This window comes from Pleurodeles waltl, chromosome 7 (genome assembly GCF_031143425.1).
Source record: "Pleurodeles waltl isolate 20211129_DDA chromosome 7, aPleWal1.hap1.20221129, whole genome shotgun sequence".
In the NCBI taxonomy this organism is placed as follows: domain Eukaryota; kingdom Metazoa; phylum Chordata; class Amphibia; order Caudata; family Salamandridae; genus Pleurodeles; species Pleurodeles waltl.
Window position 1 is genome coordinate 597,573,722 of NC_090446.1, and position 15,943 is coordinate 597,589,664.

Here is a 15,943-nt window from a genome sequence, read left to right on the forward strand (position 1 = left end):
TTAAACCAAGGTTGTCTTTTAGCACCACTTCTCTTTAATCTTTACATTACAGACCTCCCCACAGTGTTAAACAACCAACCTACCCATTCACCCACACTTGGTGGTCACCAATTATCCAACCTGCTATATGCAGATGACCTGCTGTTGCTTAGCAACTCCAGGATAGGTACGCAATTATTGATGAATTAACTTAGGAGGGCAAAAAATGAATGAGTTGGAAATAAACCAGAGTAAAACAAAAATGATTGTCCTCAACAGTAGACCCTCCAGACAGCATATGTGGAAATATAAATGGAAAAGCAATAAAGGAAGTGACCACCTATACGTATTTAGGGGTTAAGATAGACTCAAGAGGACTTTATGTATGCCACAGGGAGGCGATAAATAATGAAGTACAAGCTCTCAGTCATGCCTTTGGAATTTTAGCAAAGACCATCCGTGGGCATACCCTTAAACCATTAGCAGCAATTATGAGAGCAAAATTATTACCAATTCTCTCTTATGGCACAGAAATGATGAGGAGGGCGGAGGAAGTTCTCTTGGATAAACTAATGGTAAAATCCTGCAAGCAAGTTTTCCAGTTACCTAGGTTGGCATCCCCGGCCCAGGTTAGACTGGAATTCTCGCTAGTAAAGCAGTTTTTGGCTTGACCTGCAGTGTTGAATAAATGTTGCCATAAATTTAGGCAATCCCCGGAAGGGACATTAGCCAATTTAGTATGGCAGGAAATTAACCTTGAGAGGGGCAATAGTAATTATAAAGAGTATCTGAAAAGAAGTATAAAATGACTAATGGGACCAGACGCCATCTGGCCCAGCATTTAAGAAAGTAGTGAATAAATCATGTATGCTACAAAGTTGGCTATAATATAGGGAGGAACTAGCTAAAACGTCTCATAGATGGTTGGTTCTTACATCAAATAAAACACATAAAGAATCACCAATAATGGCTGCACCCTATTCTTTGAAAATTAAACAATGCTTCTTAAGGCTAAGGCTAGGAGATATTCCAACGTTAGACCTCATACCAATATAGAAGAAGGAGCCAATCAGGAATGCCACTTATGCCATCTTGCAGCGGAAACGTTGGGGCAAGTGGTCTGAATTTGTCCAGCCTTGGCTATTCAAAGAAGAAAATTGTTGAAAAAAGAATTAATTGCCCTAGGGATTAGATCATGCGGACAGGCCCTAATTGAAGCACTTAATCCAAGAAATGAAATACTGAACTTTAGGCTAGGAACCACATTCAACCCGAAAGTTGGGTGGACCACTTTTCTCATTTTTATGAGGAAATTACCATTCTTGGGGCTCCTGATAGTGACAATGTGGGGTTAGATCCCCCCACTTTGCCAAATGTTAACCTTGCCATTTCTCCCCCTGACGGGAGCCTATATGATCCAGAGGGTTACATTTGTTTCTCCTTAGAAGAAACTGCTGATGCTATCAACTCTATGAAACCTGGTAAAGCCCCAGGACCAGATAAAATTCCAGGCGATCTCTATAGATCCGAGCCATCCATATGGATCTGGTATATCAATTTGTTGTCGAATAAAATCGCAGAAGGAGGACAAATTCCCGGGACATGGAAGGGTGCCGAAATTATCCCCATCTATAAAAAGGGCAACGCAAATCTCCCAACCAACTATAGACCGATTAGTCTAATCGATAATTTGCAAAAAATCTTCGCCAAACAGCTTTTAGGTAGACTATCGAGTTGGGTTATGGAACAGCAGATTCTTTCTCCGCTACAGGCGGGGTTCCCGCCAAGGATACGTACGGTAGACCAGGCCTTTAGGCTGGCAGTGTTACATTGGAAATATGTAGTCCTGGCAAAGCAAACCTTATATGTAGCATTTGTTGATTTGCGCTCTGCCTTTGATTTGGTCCCAAGAGAAAAGTTGTGGGAAGTGCTATACAAAATAGGGATACCATCTAATATAATCCACCTACTGAAACGCATGCATGAAGACACATATGCGCAAGTGAGGTGGGGCAATCAAGGTGAGTTGACTAATAAATTCCCCATTAAAAGGGGTGTCCGACAGGGTTGTGTCCTAGCACCACTTCTGTTCACCCTATTTATTAATGAGGTGGTGCAAGAACTAAGGGCATGTCAGAATGATGCACCCACTTTAGTCGACCAGAAAATCCCCATTCTTCTCTTTGCAGATGACTCCCTACTCATCTCAAAAACCCCTATGGGCTTACAAATCCTTGTGGACAAATTCAATCTCTTTTGTCGGAATTCTGGTCTAGAGTTGAACCTGAAGAAAACCAAATTGATGGTGCTTCGCTCTGGCCCACGGAAGAAATGCACTACAAGGCTAGATGGCGTTATTTTGGATCAGATTAGATCCATTGATTATCTGGGTGTGTGGATCACTGATTCACTCCAATGGGAGGAACAGGTCAGCAACAGTGCGGGGTCTTTTGCAACATCGGTCAGCATCCATACTGCACCTTTATAGGAGCACGATGGCCAAAGCTGTATCCCCAGCAATAAAGATCTATGTGGCCAGCATATCCCCAGCTGTATCCCCAGCAATAAAGATCTATGTGGCCAAGGCGCAAGGTGCTGCTGTCTACGGTGCAGAGATCTGGGGCTTCTCCGATAGTAGTAGAATAACTAAAATTGAGAATAGTTTTGCACGGGCCTTATGTGCATGCCCCATTAGCACCCCATTAATCCCCCTGTTTCTAGACCTGGGGTTCAAACGAATGGCTGACCTAATCATTTTACGTCCTTTGCTGTACTGGGTGAGGCTATGGATAGTCCCCAAATTGGTCGTATACAAGTCCTCACTTCTAGAATTGCTAAAATGTTCTAATTCTACCTCCATCCCTTGGATCAAACACGAATCTAGCTGGTTTTGTACATTAGGATTGAGAGACTTATGGGAGAACCCCCACCAACTTGAGAAGTCCCATGTAAAAGTATTGAAGCGCGCTTATTGGTCCCATATACGGAACAACTATATTTCTCACAAACTCAATGGTCGTTTAACTAATCTTTTTATTGATTTTAAATGGTACCCAGAGCTCGAACTATACTTAGATTTAATTCCTGACCTATTAGGCAAAGGACTGTATGCCAGATTCCGTTTTGGAACATTACCATTGATGACCCTGACGAGCAGATGGGGATTCAATCCTACTTCTGATATTTGCCCTGTGTGTGGTAATTCCCCTGAAACAGTAGAACATTTCATGTTTTTTTGCCCTGCTTACTTAGTTCCAAGGTCCAAATGGATCCGTAAAATTTGCCGGGAATTGAAGATAAGAAAATGTGATCTAGCTCTGAGGATTTTAAAAAGTCACAATTCTAATGTATTAATATATGCAGTAAGCAAGTTTTTAGTAGCGACTTGGCGTATACGTAACTTTTATACAAACAATGATCTTAATTGATTTTTAAGTTTGGATAATCAGGGATTTTATTTTACTCTATTTTATTTTTAAACTTGGTTGATGGTAGTTTTGTACTGTTTTTATTTATGATGATTGCTTATCTTTGTACTGTATTGCTTTGATGGTCTGCCGGCCGAATAAAGCTTATTGTAATAGTAGTAGGCTGGTCCAATTTTTTGAAATCTTTATTTCCCTTACTGCCCCATTGAGAACCCAGTGACCCCGGCAACTGGGCATTCAATAGGGCAGAGTACCTCCATAGAGACTGGGTTAGGATATGTTTATTGTTGTCAAGGATTCATCACTTAACATCTAATCAGTATTAGTGACCATGCAGAAGGAATGTAATGCACTTTTTGGCCGACTTTGCACATTATCTAAGTTAGTAACTTTTAAATACCAAATGCTTTTTGATACTCTGTTTCCAGAAATCTATGGCTGCTGACCAAAAAACACCCAAAAACTTGATTTAACAACTGGTTCCCTCCACAACCTTAGTAGATATGAATGATGTTTGGGGGTTATTTTGTGTTTTACCTTGATTTTAAACCCTTTTTTATATGTTTGGAAATGGCATCATGGGGGGGGGGGGGGGTTAATAGATATGAATGATGTAGTGGGGGTTTATTTTGTGTTTTACAATGATTTTAACCATGTTTTATATTTGGAAATGGATTCACTGGGTTAATGTATTTATTGCACTGATCATGCCTTTCAGTATTTACTGCACTGATTATGTCTTGTTCTATTTAAATGGAGATGGAATGTTTTATGGTTTTTATTAACTAATAACATTACTTACTACATACTATTTGAATCCCTCCCTGAGTTCATGGTCACACACTGCTGTTCTTCTTTCAGAACCATGGTGTAAGTGTCAGCAGCACCGAGACCGATCCTGAGACGAGGCTAGAGACAGGCCCAGTGAAGTACTGCTGTGTGTACCTCCCCGATGGCACAGCCTCACTCACCGCTGTGCGGCATGGTCTCTCCATCCGGGAGATGCTCTCTGGAATCTGCCAGAAGCGCGGCCTCTGCCTGTCTGAAGTGAAGCTCTACCTCATGGGAAGCAAGCAGGTATGTGATGTGATGTGATGAATGAACGTGTTCATAAACATGGGCTCTACCACCAGGCATCCTGGGTATGAGGCTAGCTAGGGTCATGTTCCTGCAGGTAGCCAAAGGCACCTGGTCAGGGGGGTATAAGGGAGAAAGTGGCAGCCCAGTGCTTTACAGAGGCAGATTTCACTCCTAAAATGTTAGCTGGACAACAACCTCAATATTACAATGATCACTTAGTAATTCTAAGGACGAGTCACATCCAGAAATCAGGTAACTGTTTTAGGTCTTTGGGTTTCATAATCTTAGCCCTCTCCTTATTGCAAGGAGATACATTTTCCTTCACTCTGAGGTCCTGTTTGCAATACCACACAGACGGTACAGGAAAGAGATTCAGCAGAGGAAGGGTGTAAGCAGATTATGTTTAAATGTTAGTTGTGAAAGTATTGTTTCATTTTCTCTCATCTTCATTCAAGTCATAATAATGTAAGGACATAAAGCTATGCCAAGGCTTTGACCGATACCCATCAGTGATCACACACAAATCATATGCTACAGAGGACACTTATGAGAGAATTGTGGCAAAGTAGGAATAATTCCTGATGTATTTAAAGAGCTAGTGTATCCTAGTATGCTTATACTATGTATGTATATGGAATTTGTATTGTGCGAAGCTAGCCAAAAGGTGGCGGAGTGTTGCACAGGGTCAATGCAAAGATATAGTTGAAAAGTAATGGGAGGGGAAGGTGGGTTCTGAGAGTGAGGGTGGACTTTGTTGTGATGTAATGTTCTTAAAAAAGGTGTGTGTTCAGCTGTACGCTGTACAACCTGGGGTACAAGTCACAGAAACAAGATATCAGACCAAAGGGTGGTGGACAAATCCAGAAATTGTGGTAAGCAAGAGATTATAACAAGATGTACAGTTCTTCCTACAGCATAATTTTGATTACATGTGAAGCACCAGGCACATAAGTAAAAACAGATACTGCCCAAGTGCACTCTACCCTGTAATTGTGGTTGAATGCTATATTGTTTTTTACAGTTTTAAGATCTCACAAACTCATCAGGGCCCACACTCTTGCAGATCTTACTAAACAATACTTACAATGTCTGTGTAATCTTATCAGCAAGATTGACTGCAACAGGGATCAATTAGTTCCCTGGGTACCGTATAAAGGTAAACTAAAAGTTTATGAAAGGGCTTCGTTGCTTATATTTGATACAGACAGTAGGCATATATTTCATTAGCTTGAGTAAACTGTAGTTGGTGTTTATGTTTTTGTGTTGCACAGTTGCTCATGCAAAAAACGAGAGAGCAGTGGATGTACCTCTTTATACTGTGCCCCTACTGGTCCAAGGAGCTAATCTCCCACTCAAGAAGAAAAACAGTTATTTACAAGCCTTAAACCAATTCATTTGTTTAGATGTGTCTCCATGACATAGAATTTAAAGTCATTTAGGTCTTTCAAACCTTTCTGCACCTTGAGTGGACCATTACATTTGATTATTTCCAAACCAGCCCTTCTCCTGGAATTTTCTAGTAACCCATAGCCATGGTATTAGTTTTGGAGAAGGTTCAGTGGTACCAAGCGTCTATGAATGTTAGGGGTCTACTTCACTCCAATTAGGGTATTTTTTAGGTTGAGCCTATCAGAGAGCACAAGCTATCTGGTTGCCAAAGGCACTGTGGGCTCATGGACTTGCAGCCCACGTGTTGCTTACCATTGGTTGGCTTTACAATCACCCTCCTTTAACTGCTTCTTTATCGATTGCTTTTCATGTCACAGCTTGTCAGTCGGTTTGTCCCTTCTACTGAGCATAGCCTCTCTACCATTTCTTTGACTAGTTGGGTGCTATGCTTCCACTGCTCATTTTTAAGGAATTACTTTTTTCTTTTTGTTTAAGCATGGCGTGAGAGTGCTTGTGTTTTCCTGCTGCTTCACTCGTATGCTTCCCCATTCACATTTCTGTCTCTCACCCATGTGCTTCTCTTCTCCCACCTGCACTTGTGTTGCTCTTTTTTGTCCATATTCTCTCCCTCCTGTACTCCACAGTGCTCTTTCATCTGTCTTGTTCCTTCCCTTGCCCCCTTGTCTCCCTCATGTAGTTTCTCCCCCAACTGTGTGTTGCTTCACCCCATTCTCTCCAACCTACTCCCCCAACCTGATCACCCTTTCATTTTTAAAAGCTTTTTCATGCTAATTTTAAAACATTGCATGTGAGGTACTCTTATTTTTTTATTTACTGATCTATCTTGGATCAGTAAAAAAATATCAAAATACTTGTCTCCTTTTGTAGGCATGCATATGCATGTCAAACATGCACATCTACAAACTGTTGCGGCGGCCTTGTCAACGTGTTTAAGCCATGCTGCAACAGCAGCCACAACATAGATTAGACCTATTGGCTTTGTCAGTACTTTGTTCTTTAGCATCTTATTTTTCAATATAAGCTGCGGGAAGAGATTGGCCACTCAGAGACAGAGACTGCAGATTTATCCTGCAATGCCATTAAATAAAACTGTTTCCTTGTCATGGTTCTCAACCGATATGATAGTTGTGTCGCAAATTCAAGACCCAAGGCAATAGCTGGCAGTACTGCCAGCAAGCTGCTTTTTTCATGACGTGCATTTTCGGTAGTATCCCGAAGGGAAATCTGTTGTACCTCTTATGAAGGAAGCCCTAACAATGTCACACATGTCAGTAGAGTAGTGAAAGTTATGAGGTGATGATATAAATATTCTGACCAGACTTGGGCCCTCATTATGAGTGTAGCGGTCGGACGGCTGCCAAAGTGGCAGTCTGACCTCTATATCATGACCGTGGCGAAAGCGCCATGGTCGGACGGCCGGCAGTGCCATGGTCAACGGCCTGGCAGTGCAGGTGGTCTTAATCCGCCAGGGCAGCTCTGCAAACAGCGCTGCCCTGGAGATTACGACTCCTGTGTCCGCCAGCTTTTGCATATTGGTTCCACTGCCATGCAAAGGCTGGAGGAGACAGGGTGCCAGGGGCCACATGGGGGCCCCTGCCTTGCCCATGCACTTGGCATGGGCAGTGCAGGGTCCCCCATGGACAGCCCGTCGCGCTTTTCACTGCCTGATTTACAGGCAGTGAAAAGCACCACGGTGTTGTTGCACCCGACGCACTGCTACATTGCCACCAGCTCGATTACAAGTCGCCATCAATATTGTGGTGAGTTTCCCACTGGGCCAGTGGCCGGAAATGCTGTTTCCGCCCGCTGGCCCAGCAGGAAACTCGTAATAGGGAGGAAGACCGGAGTAGGGGTCTTCGACACAAAGAGTTTGGCAGGCAATCTCCGCTGCCCGCCATACTCATAATGAGGCCCTTGGTGGTTTCCTCGTGTTGTTTCTTACCTTAGGAGACTGTGGGCATTGTATTTCACATGTATACCAAAAAAACAAGTACTTTTTTTGCAAAATATTGACAATTATATTTTCTACAGAAACATGATTTTCTTTGTTTGTCTACTAATCAAGAATGTACAGAACTGAAAATCATGTTAGTTACACGATTATTAGCATGTGAATTTTGTCTACTACTCAAGATGGAAGGTCTGGGTAAATCAAGTTATTCCTTTGTTAATATATCATGGGTCCAGTGAAAGCACAAAGCTGCACTATGCTCTTTTTTGTTCTAGGTTTGAGCCTACCAGACACTGCAAGCTATCTGGTTGCAAAATACTTACTGTGAGTTATCAAAAGCTTACAGGGGTTTGCAGCCCGCCCATTGCTTACCATTTTTTTACTTTATTGTTACTCTTATTTGCTTGCTACACATTTGATAACTTTCCTTGTCCATCTTGTTTGTCCCTCCCCTGGAGCGTAGCCTCTTTACCATTCTTTTGAAGGGCTGCCTTGTATCCTTCAAGCACACAAAAGATGATGGGAGGAAGGCTTGCAATTTGCTTAAGCACTGACAAATGCTCGGGTTAGCATTCCAACCCATTGTCCTTTTGCCCACCATGCCTCCTCAGATTGGATCCAGCATTATGAAAATCAGTTTTGACCCTGCTTCAATAAGAACAATCCAGTCCGACTGACTTGTACTCTTCCATTGCTCACTTTTAAGAAACAACTTTTTTTTGGGATATGCACTCCATCAGAATGCATGTGTTTCTTATGTTTCTCTCCCTGCCTCCAAAATATCCTTCCGCTTGCTTGCTCTGTTTGCTCTCTCTCATTTACTTCCCTTCCCTGAAGCTCCCTCACTCTCAGTTTTGCTGTCTCTTTCGTGTGCTTCTAACCCACCACCTTGTATTGCTGTCTCTGTTGTGCGCTTCCCTCCCTTCCACTCCCTGTTGCTTCTCCTCTCCCCCCCTGCTCCATTGCCCTATATACAGCAACCGCCGGTAATATGTCACAGTGGTGGGGCAAGCGAAGTGCCCCACTGCATAAACAAAAAGTGAAAACAGTACACAAACACAAGCATGCACAATAAAAACACAAGCATGCGTTATATTAAAATTAAAAATAAAATAATTGTACTTACCTGGGCTGCGTCATCCTCTGTGTCCTTCCCAATCTCCATCTGGCACCAGTGGAAGAGGAAACTTCCTTAAGCAATCCTGGTGCTGCTCTCATGCTGTTAACCAGCTTGAGAGCAGCACCAGGATTGGATGGATCATGCCGGACAGACTCTCTTTCAGGCCCTTTGGGCCTGTGCTTGGTCTACACCCAGTTGTCTAAGGCAGCCGGGTGGAGAGCTGCGGAACAAACTCACATGCGCACTTTGTAGTGTCTGGCCTGCACTGCTGTAGTCCTCTGTTCAAAAGAGGACACACCCCTTATTTCTCCTGGCTGACAGCTGCTGCATGCTATGTGAAAAATAAAATGGAAATGAAATGATTTAATTGCCTTTTTATTCGTCGTATTTACTGCAGCTCGCAGCAGGTGTGGCTGCGACGCTCCCTCCCCCCCCCCCCAGGAGAAACTGCTGTTACCCATATATTTTCTAAAGTAATTATTTGGATCACTAGGCAGAATGTTGTTTGCAGCCCACAACATAACTACTTTGGCTTACTTGCAATGTCTTTCTTTATTGACTGATCTATGTACTGCCTGTCATTTTAGATTGGTCAAGAAAAAATAAAAGAGAATGGTGTCTGCCTCATTCTTATAGGCATATCTTTTACGCCGGTACTAAACAGCACTGGCAAAAAGCATTGCTTCTTACCAATGCTGTTCAGCATTGTAAAGAAAGCTTTGGAAAAGTCAGTTGGTCCCAAAGGTGGGACTCGTTTACTTTGTCAATGCTTGTTACTACCAAACAACAGGTGCGGCTCAGAGGTGTCAAAAGGGGCGAGGTGAGGTGGCGCGGGCGGGGAAATGGGAGCATGGGGTGGTGGAGGGGGGGATAAAATATTACTACATTTAAAAAAAAAAATAAACTCACCTTTACGTAACTCAGCACCGAGCGCCGCATCCCGTTCCTCTGTTGGTTGGAGGCAGCCACAGTCTCCCAGCCTGCCCTGCCCCCAATCCTGCCACTGCTCAAAGCAGCGTCAGGATTGGCTGGGAGCACCCAGCCAGGATGCTAACAGGCAGACTTGGCGCCTGTGCAGGCTCTCTCCAGCCTGGCAATTCTGTTGCTGGGCTGGAGAGAGCCCACTTCGCATGTGTGTTTGGCTGGCCCGAGACGACCGGCCAAACACACATGCGTTAACAAACTCTGTTTGTTATCGTTTCCTTGTAAAGGTTTAGCAGGTGTCGCTGCTGGCGGAAGGGTGTGGGGGAATGGGGTGGAGGGGGGGAAGCGATGCTCCTTCGCCCTCATTGAGGAACCGCCCCGGCAAAAACAAGGGAGAGTGGGCTCATTTTCTTTGCGCGTAGTTGGCCTGTGGCAACCTTGCTGGGCCACTGGAGTCGCCATCATGACATGTAAACGCCTCGTCAGGGCTAGAACGCGATCAAAATGCCAATACAACACAGTTCAATACAATAAAATGTGACTCTCTGGAGTGAAAAATTTTAGGATTTTGCTAGCCACAATACACACTATTGTCCACTAGATGGCACTCTTTGGACACAGATAGGGCCTGATTACAACTTTGGAGGACGGTGTTAAACCGTCCCAAAAGTGGCGGACATACCACCTACCGTATTACGAGTCCATTATATCGTATGGAACTCGTAATACGGCTGGTGGTATATCCGTCACTTTTGGGACGGTTTAACACCGTCCTCCAAAGTTGTAATCAGGCCCATAGTGTCCTGTTGGAATTCTGAGGGCTTGTTAATGGTCAGGTTTATTGGTTGATGGCTGTGTATTAAAAAGAAAGAAATTGATTTTTATGCAGAGCGAAAACGAGGTATTACTCTGTGTCAACAAGGTAGTAGGCAGAAAATTAAAATACCTCCCACTTTGAACTATATGACTCCCACTGAGCGGTGAGCAAAGCGTGTGATCCAGACTCTTTTTAAAAGGTCCCCATGAATTGTATAACCCAACGGTACTCAAAGTACGGCCCGCGGGCCGCCAGCGGCCCCACGGACCTAGCTTGGCGGCCCGCGAGACGCACACCAAACGCCACATCATAATGGCAGCAGTATGTAAACATAGAAGAGGGCCGCGGGAGCATGCTCCCGCGGCCCTCCTCTATGTTTACATACGGCGGCCATTGTTTATGGCGTTGCCCTGACGATCCTGGAAGCCAAAGCCCCATAAAAGTCAGCGCTTGCAGCTAACTTTTATGGGGCTTTGGTCGTCTGCTTCCTGTCACCGGCTCCACGTCTGCTGCCCGCCTGCCTGCCTGCTGTTCCACATTTGTGGCATCTTTACAGTGCTTTGAGTCAGGTAAGGCTCTTTGGTTATTTATTTATTTGTTTTTAATGTAGTGTGTGTTACTGGGGTAGGCGTGAGAGCAGATTGCGCTGTGTGTGTGCGCTGTGTGTGTGTGTTACTGGGGTAGGGGTGAGAGCAGATGGCGCTGTGTGTGCGCGCGCTGTGTGTGTTACTGGGGTAGGGGTGAGAGCAGATGGCGCTGTATGTGTGCGCGCTGTGTGTGTTACTGGGGTAGGGGTGAGAACAGATGGCGCTGTGTGTGTGCGCGCTGTGTGTGTTACTGGGGTAGGGGTGAGAGCAGATGGCGCTGTGTGTGTGCGCTGTGTGTGTGTGTTACTGGGGTGGGGTGAGAGCAGATGGCGCTGTGTGCAGATGGCGCAGTGTGTGTTACTGGGGTAGGGGTGAGAGCAGATGGCGCTGTGTGTGTTACTGGGGTAGGGGTGAGAGCAGATGGCGCTGTGTGTGCTACTGGGGTAGGGGTGAGAGCAGATGGCGCTGTGTGTGTTACTGGGGTAGGGGTGGGAGCAGATGACGCTGTGTGCAGATGGCGCTGTGTGCAGATGGCGCTGTGTGCAGATGGCGCAGTGTGTGTTACTGGGGTAGGGGTGAGAGCAGATGGCGCTGTGTGCAGATGGCGCAGTGTGTGTTACTGGGGTAGGAGTGAGAGCAGATGGCGCTGTGTGCAGATGGTGCAGTGTGTGTTACTGGGGTAGGGGTGAGAGCAGATGGCGCTGTGTGTGTTACTGGGGTAGGGGTGAGAGCAGATGGCGCTGTGTGTGTGCGCGCTGTGTGTGTTACTGGGGTAGGGGTGAGAGCAGATGGCGCTGTATGTGTGCGCGCTGTGTGTGTTACTGGGGCAGGGGTGAGAGCAGATGGCGCTGTATGTGTGCGCGCTGTGTGTTTTACTGGGGTAGGGGCATTGTTTTGAAAAAGGGGGTGGGGTGGTTTTTTTCCCCCTCTAAGCCCCGCCCCCGCTGTCACTTCAGTGCGGCCCTCGGCCGCAAACCATACTGCAATTTTGGCCCCCGAGAAAAAGTTTGTGAGTACCCATGGTATAACCAAAGAAAGTTACGTTTTTCCATTTTTCTTTCCTTCTTTCCATTTTCGATCCTTGAAATCTTCTTCCCTCTTTGATCCCTTATCTGTCTTCTTTCTTTCCTTTCTTTGTTTTTTAGTTTCCTCCCTTTTTAGCTCTCTCACTTCATTTGCCTCCCACATTTTTGTTGTGATTTTCATTCCTCTCTCCCTGTAACCTTTGTTGGTTCTTTTCCCACATTTGTTTATTTTTGTTATTTATTAGTTTCTGCTTCTGTTTTGTGAGTGAGGAGTCTAGTTTCACAATTAAGAGAAGTCATAAAAACTGCTGTGATTCGTCCGCTGCCACCCCTGCTGAAGCTGGCACACCGGGTGCCCTCCTGCGCCCTGGGTGGCGAACATATCTTTTAGGCTCCTGTACAGCTGTGGGCACAAAGGCGTGCTTTGTTGTTGTTTTACGCAACGCCTTGTTATGAAATGATATTGCTGTTTGTGTCCCACGCATTCATTTCAACGTCCTATGTTGGTTGGGATTCAGATACTTTTATTATTTTTAGAAACTGTAACATTGCACTTAATTATAAATACATGGAATAATAAAATCAACTGAATTAAATTATTTATACGAGGAAATCCATATCTTCCTAATTTTGCAATTCTTATGCTTCCCTATTTGTGAGAATTAAAAACAAATCACAAAAATGTTGGTGCAGTCTGACAGTTTTGTAACTCAGAGGCAGGACATGACAACTGCTTCCCCGTGCGCATAAATTCCAGTTGAACCATACATAGCTCTAACATGCCGAATGTTGTCTCTCAGCGCAGATAAACGAAGAACACTGCCACAGCTGGCACAACCCATGCCCTGGCACAGGCACCCCATCCCCCTGGCCACAGTAGGGAAGTAAGGCGTTTCTAACCGCTTTAGAGCTGCCCTGGATCCCACCATCACTATGTCGTCGGCTGCCGGACAGTTTTAGCGACTGGAACCCACCTGCATAACACACACACACACATCTGCACAGCGTTTTAGAATGTTGACTGGTTAATAAGGACGCTGCTTTCACCAATAGTCAAAAATCCAAAGAAAATAAATAGAAAAAAAAAACATCTTGGCAGCTCAGACGGAGATGGGGTTCAGTTACTCTGGTTTCTATGGCTTGTCTCCCAACCCCTTAGCAACCATACTCTCCGTCCACCTTTCTTTTCTCTCCTGACACCTTTTACTCCCTGTAGCACATCTCTCACGTAGTCCTACCCCTAGCGATCACCGCCCTCTCCTTCCTCTCTCTTTTCGTTCTTCCCCTTCTCACTCTATTTCCCGGTGCTTTCGCTCTGTCTCTCCGTCACCAGCGATTTTCCCTCCCTATCTTCCTCTTTACCCGCTCCGCCTCATTGCCACTCTTCTTCAGGCTCTTCTGACCTCAGTGCTTTATTTGTGCTTGTTGTTTCCGGTGCTGAGCACCGGAACTTATTTTTGAGGGCCGGGGCTTAGTCTTCTGCCTCAAGCATTTGCTGCGAGCAAAAGACACATATGGGGAAGACAGAGGAAGAGAAAAACGAAAGAGCGTCACAAGGGAGAAAGCAGAAAGCTGTAGGAGTGAGCTGAAGGGGCAGGGAGTGGCTTTATATCGATTGAAGAGGCCCGAGATGGCTTCAGTATTACTGCGCCTCAGTATTCCGTGTTCACACATTTAATTGCAGCAGCCGCGTGTTTAAGAGGAGGGCTTTGGGCACCGGCACCTCTTTATTTACAAATTAAGCACTGTCTGACCTCCGCCCCTTCTAGATATGTTCTCACATAGTTGTGCCCGCCCATCTCCCTCCCAAACTCCACCTCTCGCCATGGCACCATCTTGGTCTCACACCCCTTCTGTTTCTCTCGAATTTCCTTTTCTTACCCCCCTCACTCATTACAGTTCTGTGCTGCCTGCTGACGCTGATTCATACATTCAATCTCCTTGAGTCAGAAGTGTTTTTTTTCTTTTCTTCTAGAAGACTCTGGTTCTGGACCAGGACAGCACGGTTCTTACTGATCAGGAAGTGATGCTGGAGAACAGGATCAGCTTTGAGTGAGTCTTTTGCTGGTTCCAGCAGAGAGGGGGGCAGGTGAGGGGGCTGTGCTGACTAGGGTGGTGGCTAAGCTGAAGGCTGGTCGTGCAGTGAGCCATGCATATGGTTGAGTTTCAGCGACCGTGGTAGAGCTGTGCCGCACTGGTTCAGTGATGGGTTGGTCCCACGCAAGGTTCGGCCTGCTCTGGGTTTGGGAGGCTGCCTTCAGTGTGGTACCTCAAAGGGTTTGGTCTGCAGCTGTAAGGCCTGAACCTGCTGTTTCTCTTCCAGGTTGTTTTCAAGGGCTGGGTTAGGCCTAGCCCCCTTTGTGCTTCTCTCACTTGAGGGCTGAACACACAGAACGCTGTTACTTATACATTTCTCTTTCTGGATTTTTCATTAGGCTAGAAATTCCCATCATCAAGAAAATCGTTCGAATCTCTGCTAAATCTGCCAAGACTGTTCGTGAAGCACTGCAGCCAATAGCCGAGAAGTACGGAGTGAGCCTACAGCAAGTGGTGCTGCGCCTGGTAAGATCTGCTCCTGGTGCATCTAGCAAGTGGTAGCATGCATAGTAAGGCCATTCACTGCCCTTTCCAGCAGGCGCTGCTGCACTGTGTAGGATCCTTTTCATGTGCCTGTGGTCATGTAGACTGTCATTGCCTGGATAGTGCATCAAGTAGGTGCCCCTCTGGCCTAGTAAAGTCACCCCATGTAGCTCCAGCATGCAGCTCTGCACCCCCGTCCTGGTGACTCCAGCAGTTGTGGCTGCGATTGGTTAGAGACACTTCTGCACACAATCAGAAGGTTGCGTGACGTGATGCTTTGGCTGGTGGGACCATCCCTGGGTCAGTATTTACATCACCATAATCTCAAATTTTACCGCCCCACCACCCGAACTGCTCCTTTATGGTGTTTGCCTTCTTTCTCCATACCCCAATCCCTTCAGCCTGTATCTATTTCACTAAATTCCTTACTTCCTGTGGTTCATCTGTCAAACCAACAGGCCTAGGAGCATCTGTTGGGTGTCAGGCTGTGTTTCATCTCTACAGCATCTTTTCCCTTCTTTTTACATCATGCCAGGTTTCCATGTTAGTATTTGTGGTGGTGCTCTTATATTATTTGTCTGGCACCGTAGCACTTCCAAGGCCGATCACCTGTTTCAGATGATCCTGGTATTTTTATGGCTTGTTGTGTTTAGTTAGCACAGATTAGTTTGTCTAATGTATTGTTTACCAACAATACCCATTGCATCCCAGCGTTCTCCTTGCACTCCTGTCCCCTGTGCCACCTTCTCCCTACAAGAGCAGCCATTGATGTCTTTTTTCCTAGAGCGGGGAATCAAATGCGCTTGATCTGGACAGACCGGTGACCGCTGTAGCTGGACAAAGGCTGGTGTTAGCAATGGTCTCGGGTGAGTACAAATGTTTTATTGATAATTCTCCGTCAGTATCATTCCGTTTCAACCAGGTGTGAACCAAGAGCCCTGCTGCCCTTTGCCTATAAAGGCACAGTGATCATTACCTGAAGCCCACCGCAGCACTGTTAGTTATACCCCACTCCATGAGTCCCTTCTAACACTTGTAGGCG

At 45.5% G+C, this 15,943-nt stretch overlaps 1 protein-coding gene across 5 annotated transcripts in view; it reads left to right on the top strand.

The window, feature by feature from the left end:
* The window catches only part of RGS14 (regulator of G protein signaling 14), a 161,801-nt gene that overhangs the window by 126,495 nt on the left and 19,363 nt on the right, over positions 1-15,943 (top strand). For 4 of the 5 annotated variants that reach the window (XM_069244481.1, XM_069244485.1, XM_069244484.1 and 1 more), the window contains 4 exons: positions 4,269-4,484; positions 14,297-14,373; positions 14,757-14,883; positions 15,686-15,767. In XM_069244481.1, the coding sequence (XP_069100582.1) occupies positions 4,269-4,484; positions 14,297-14,373; positions 14,757-14,883; positions 15,686-15,767 (502 nt within the window). The remainder of the gene's footprint in view (positions 1-4,268; positions 4,485-14,296; positions 14,374-14,756; positions 14,884-15,685; positions 15,768-15,943) is intronic. The other variant, XM_069244482.1, reaches the window with a different exon arrangement.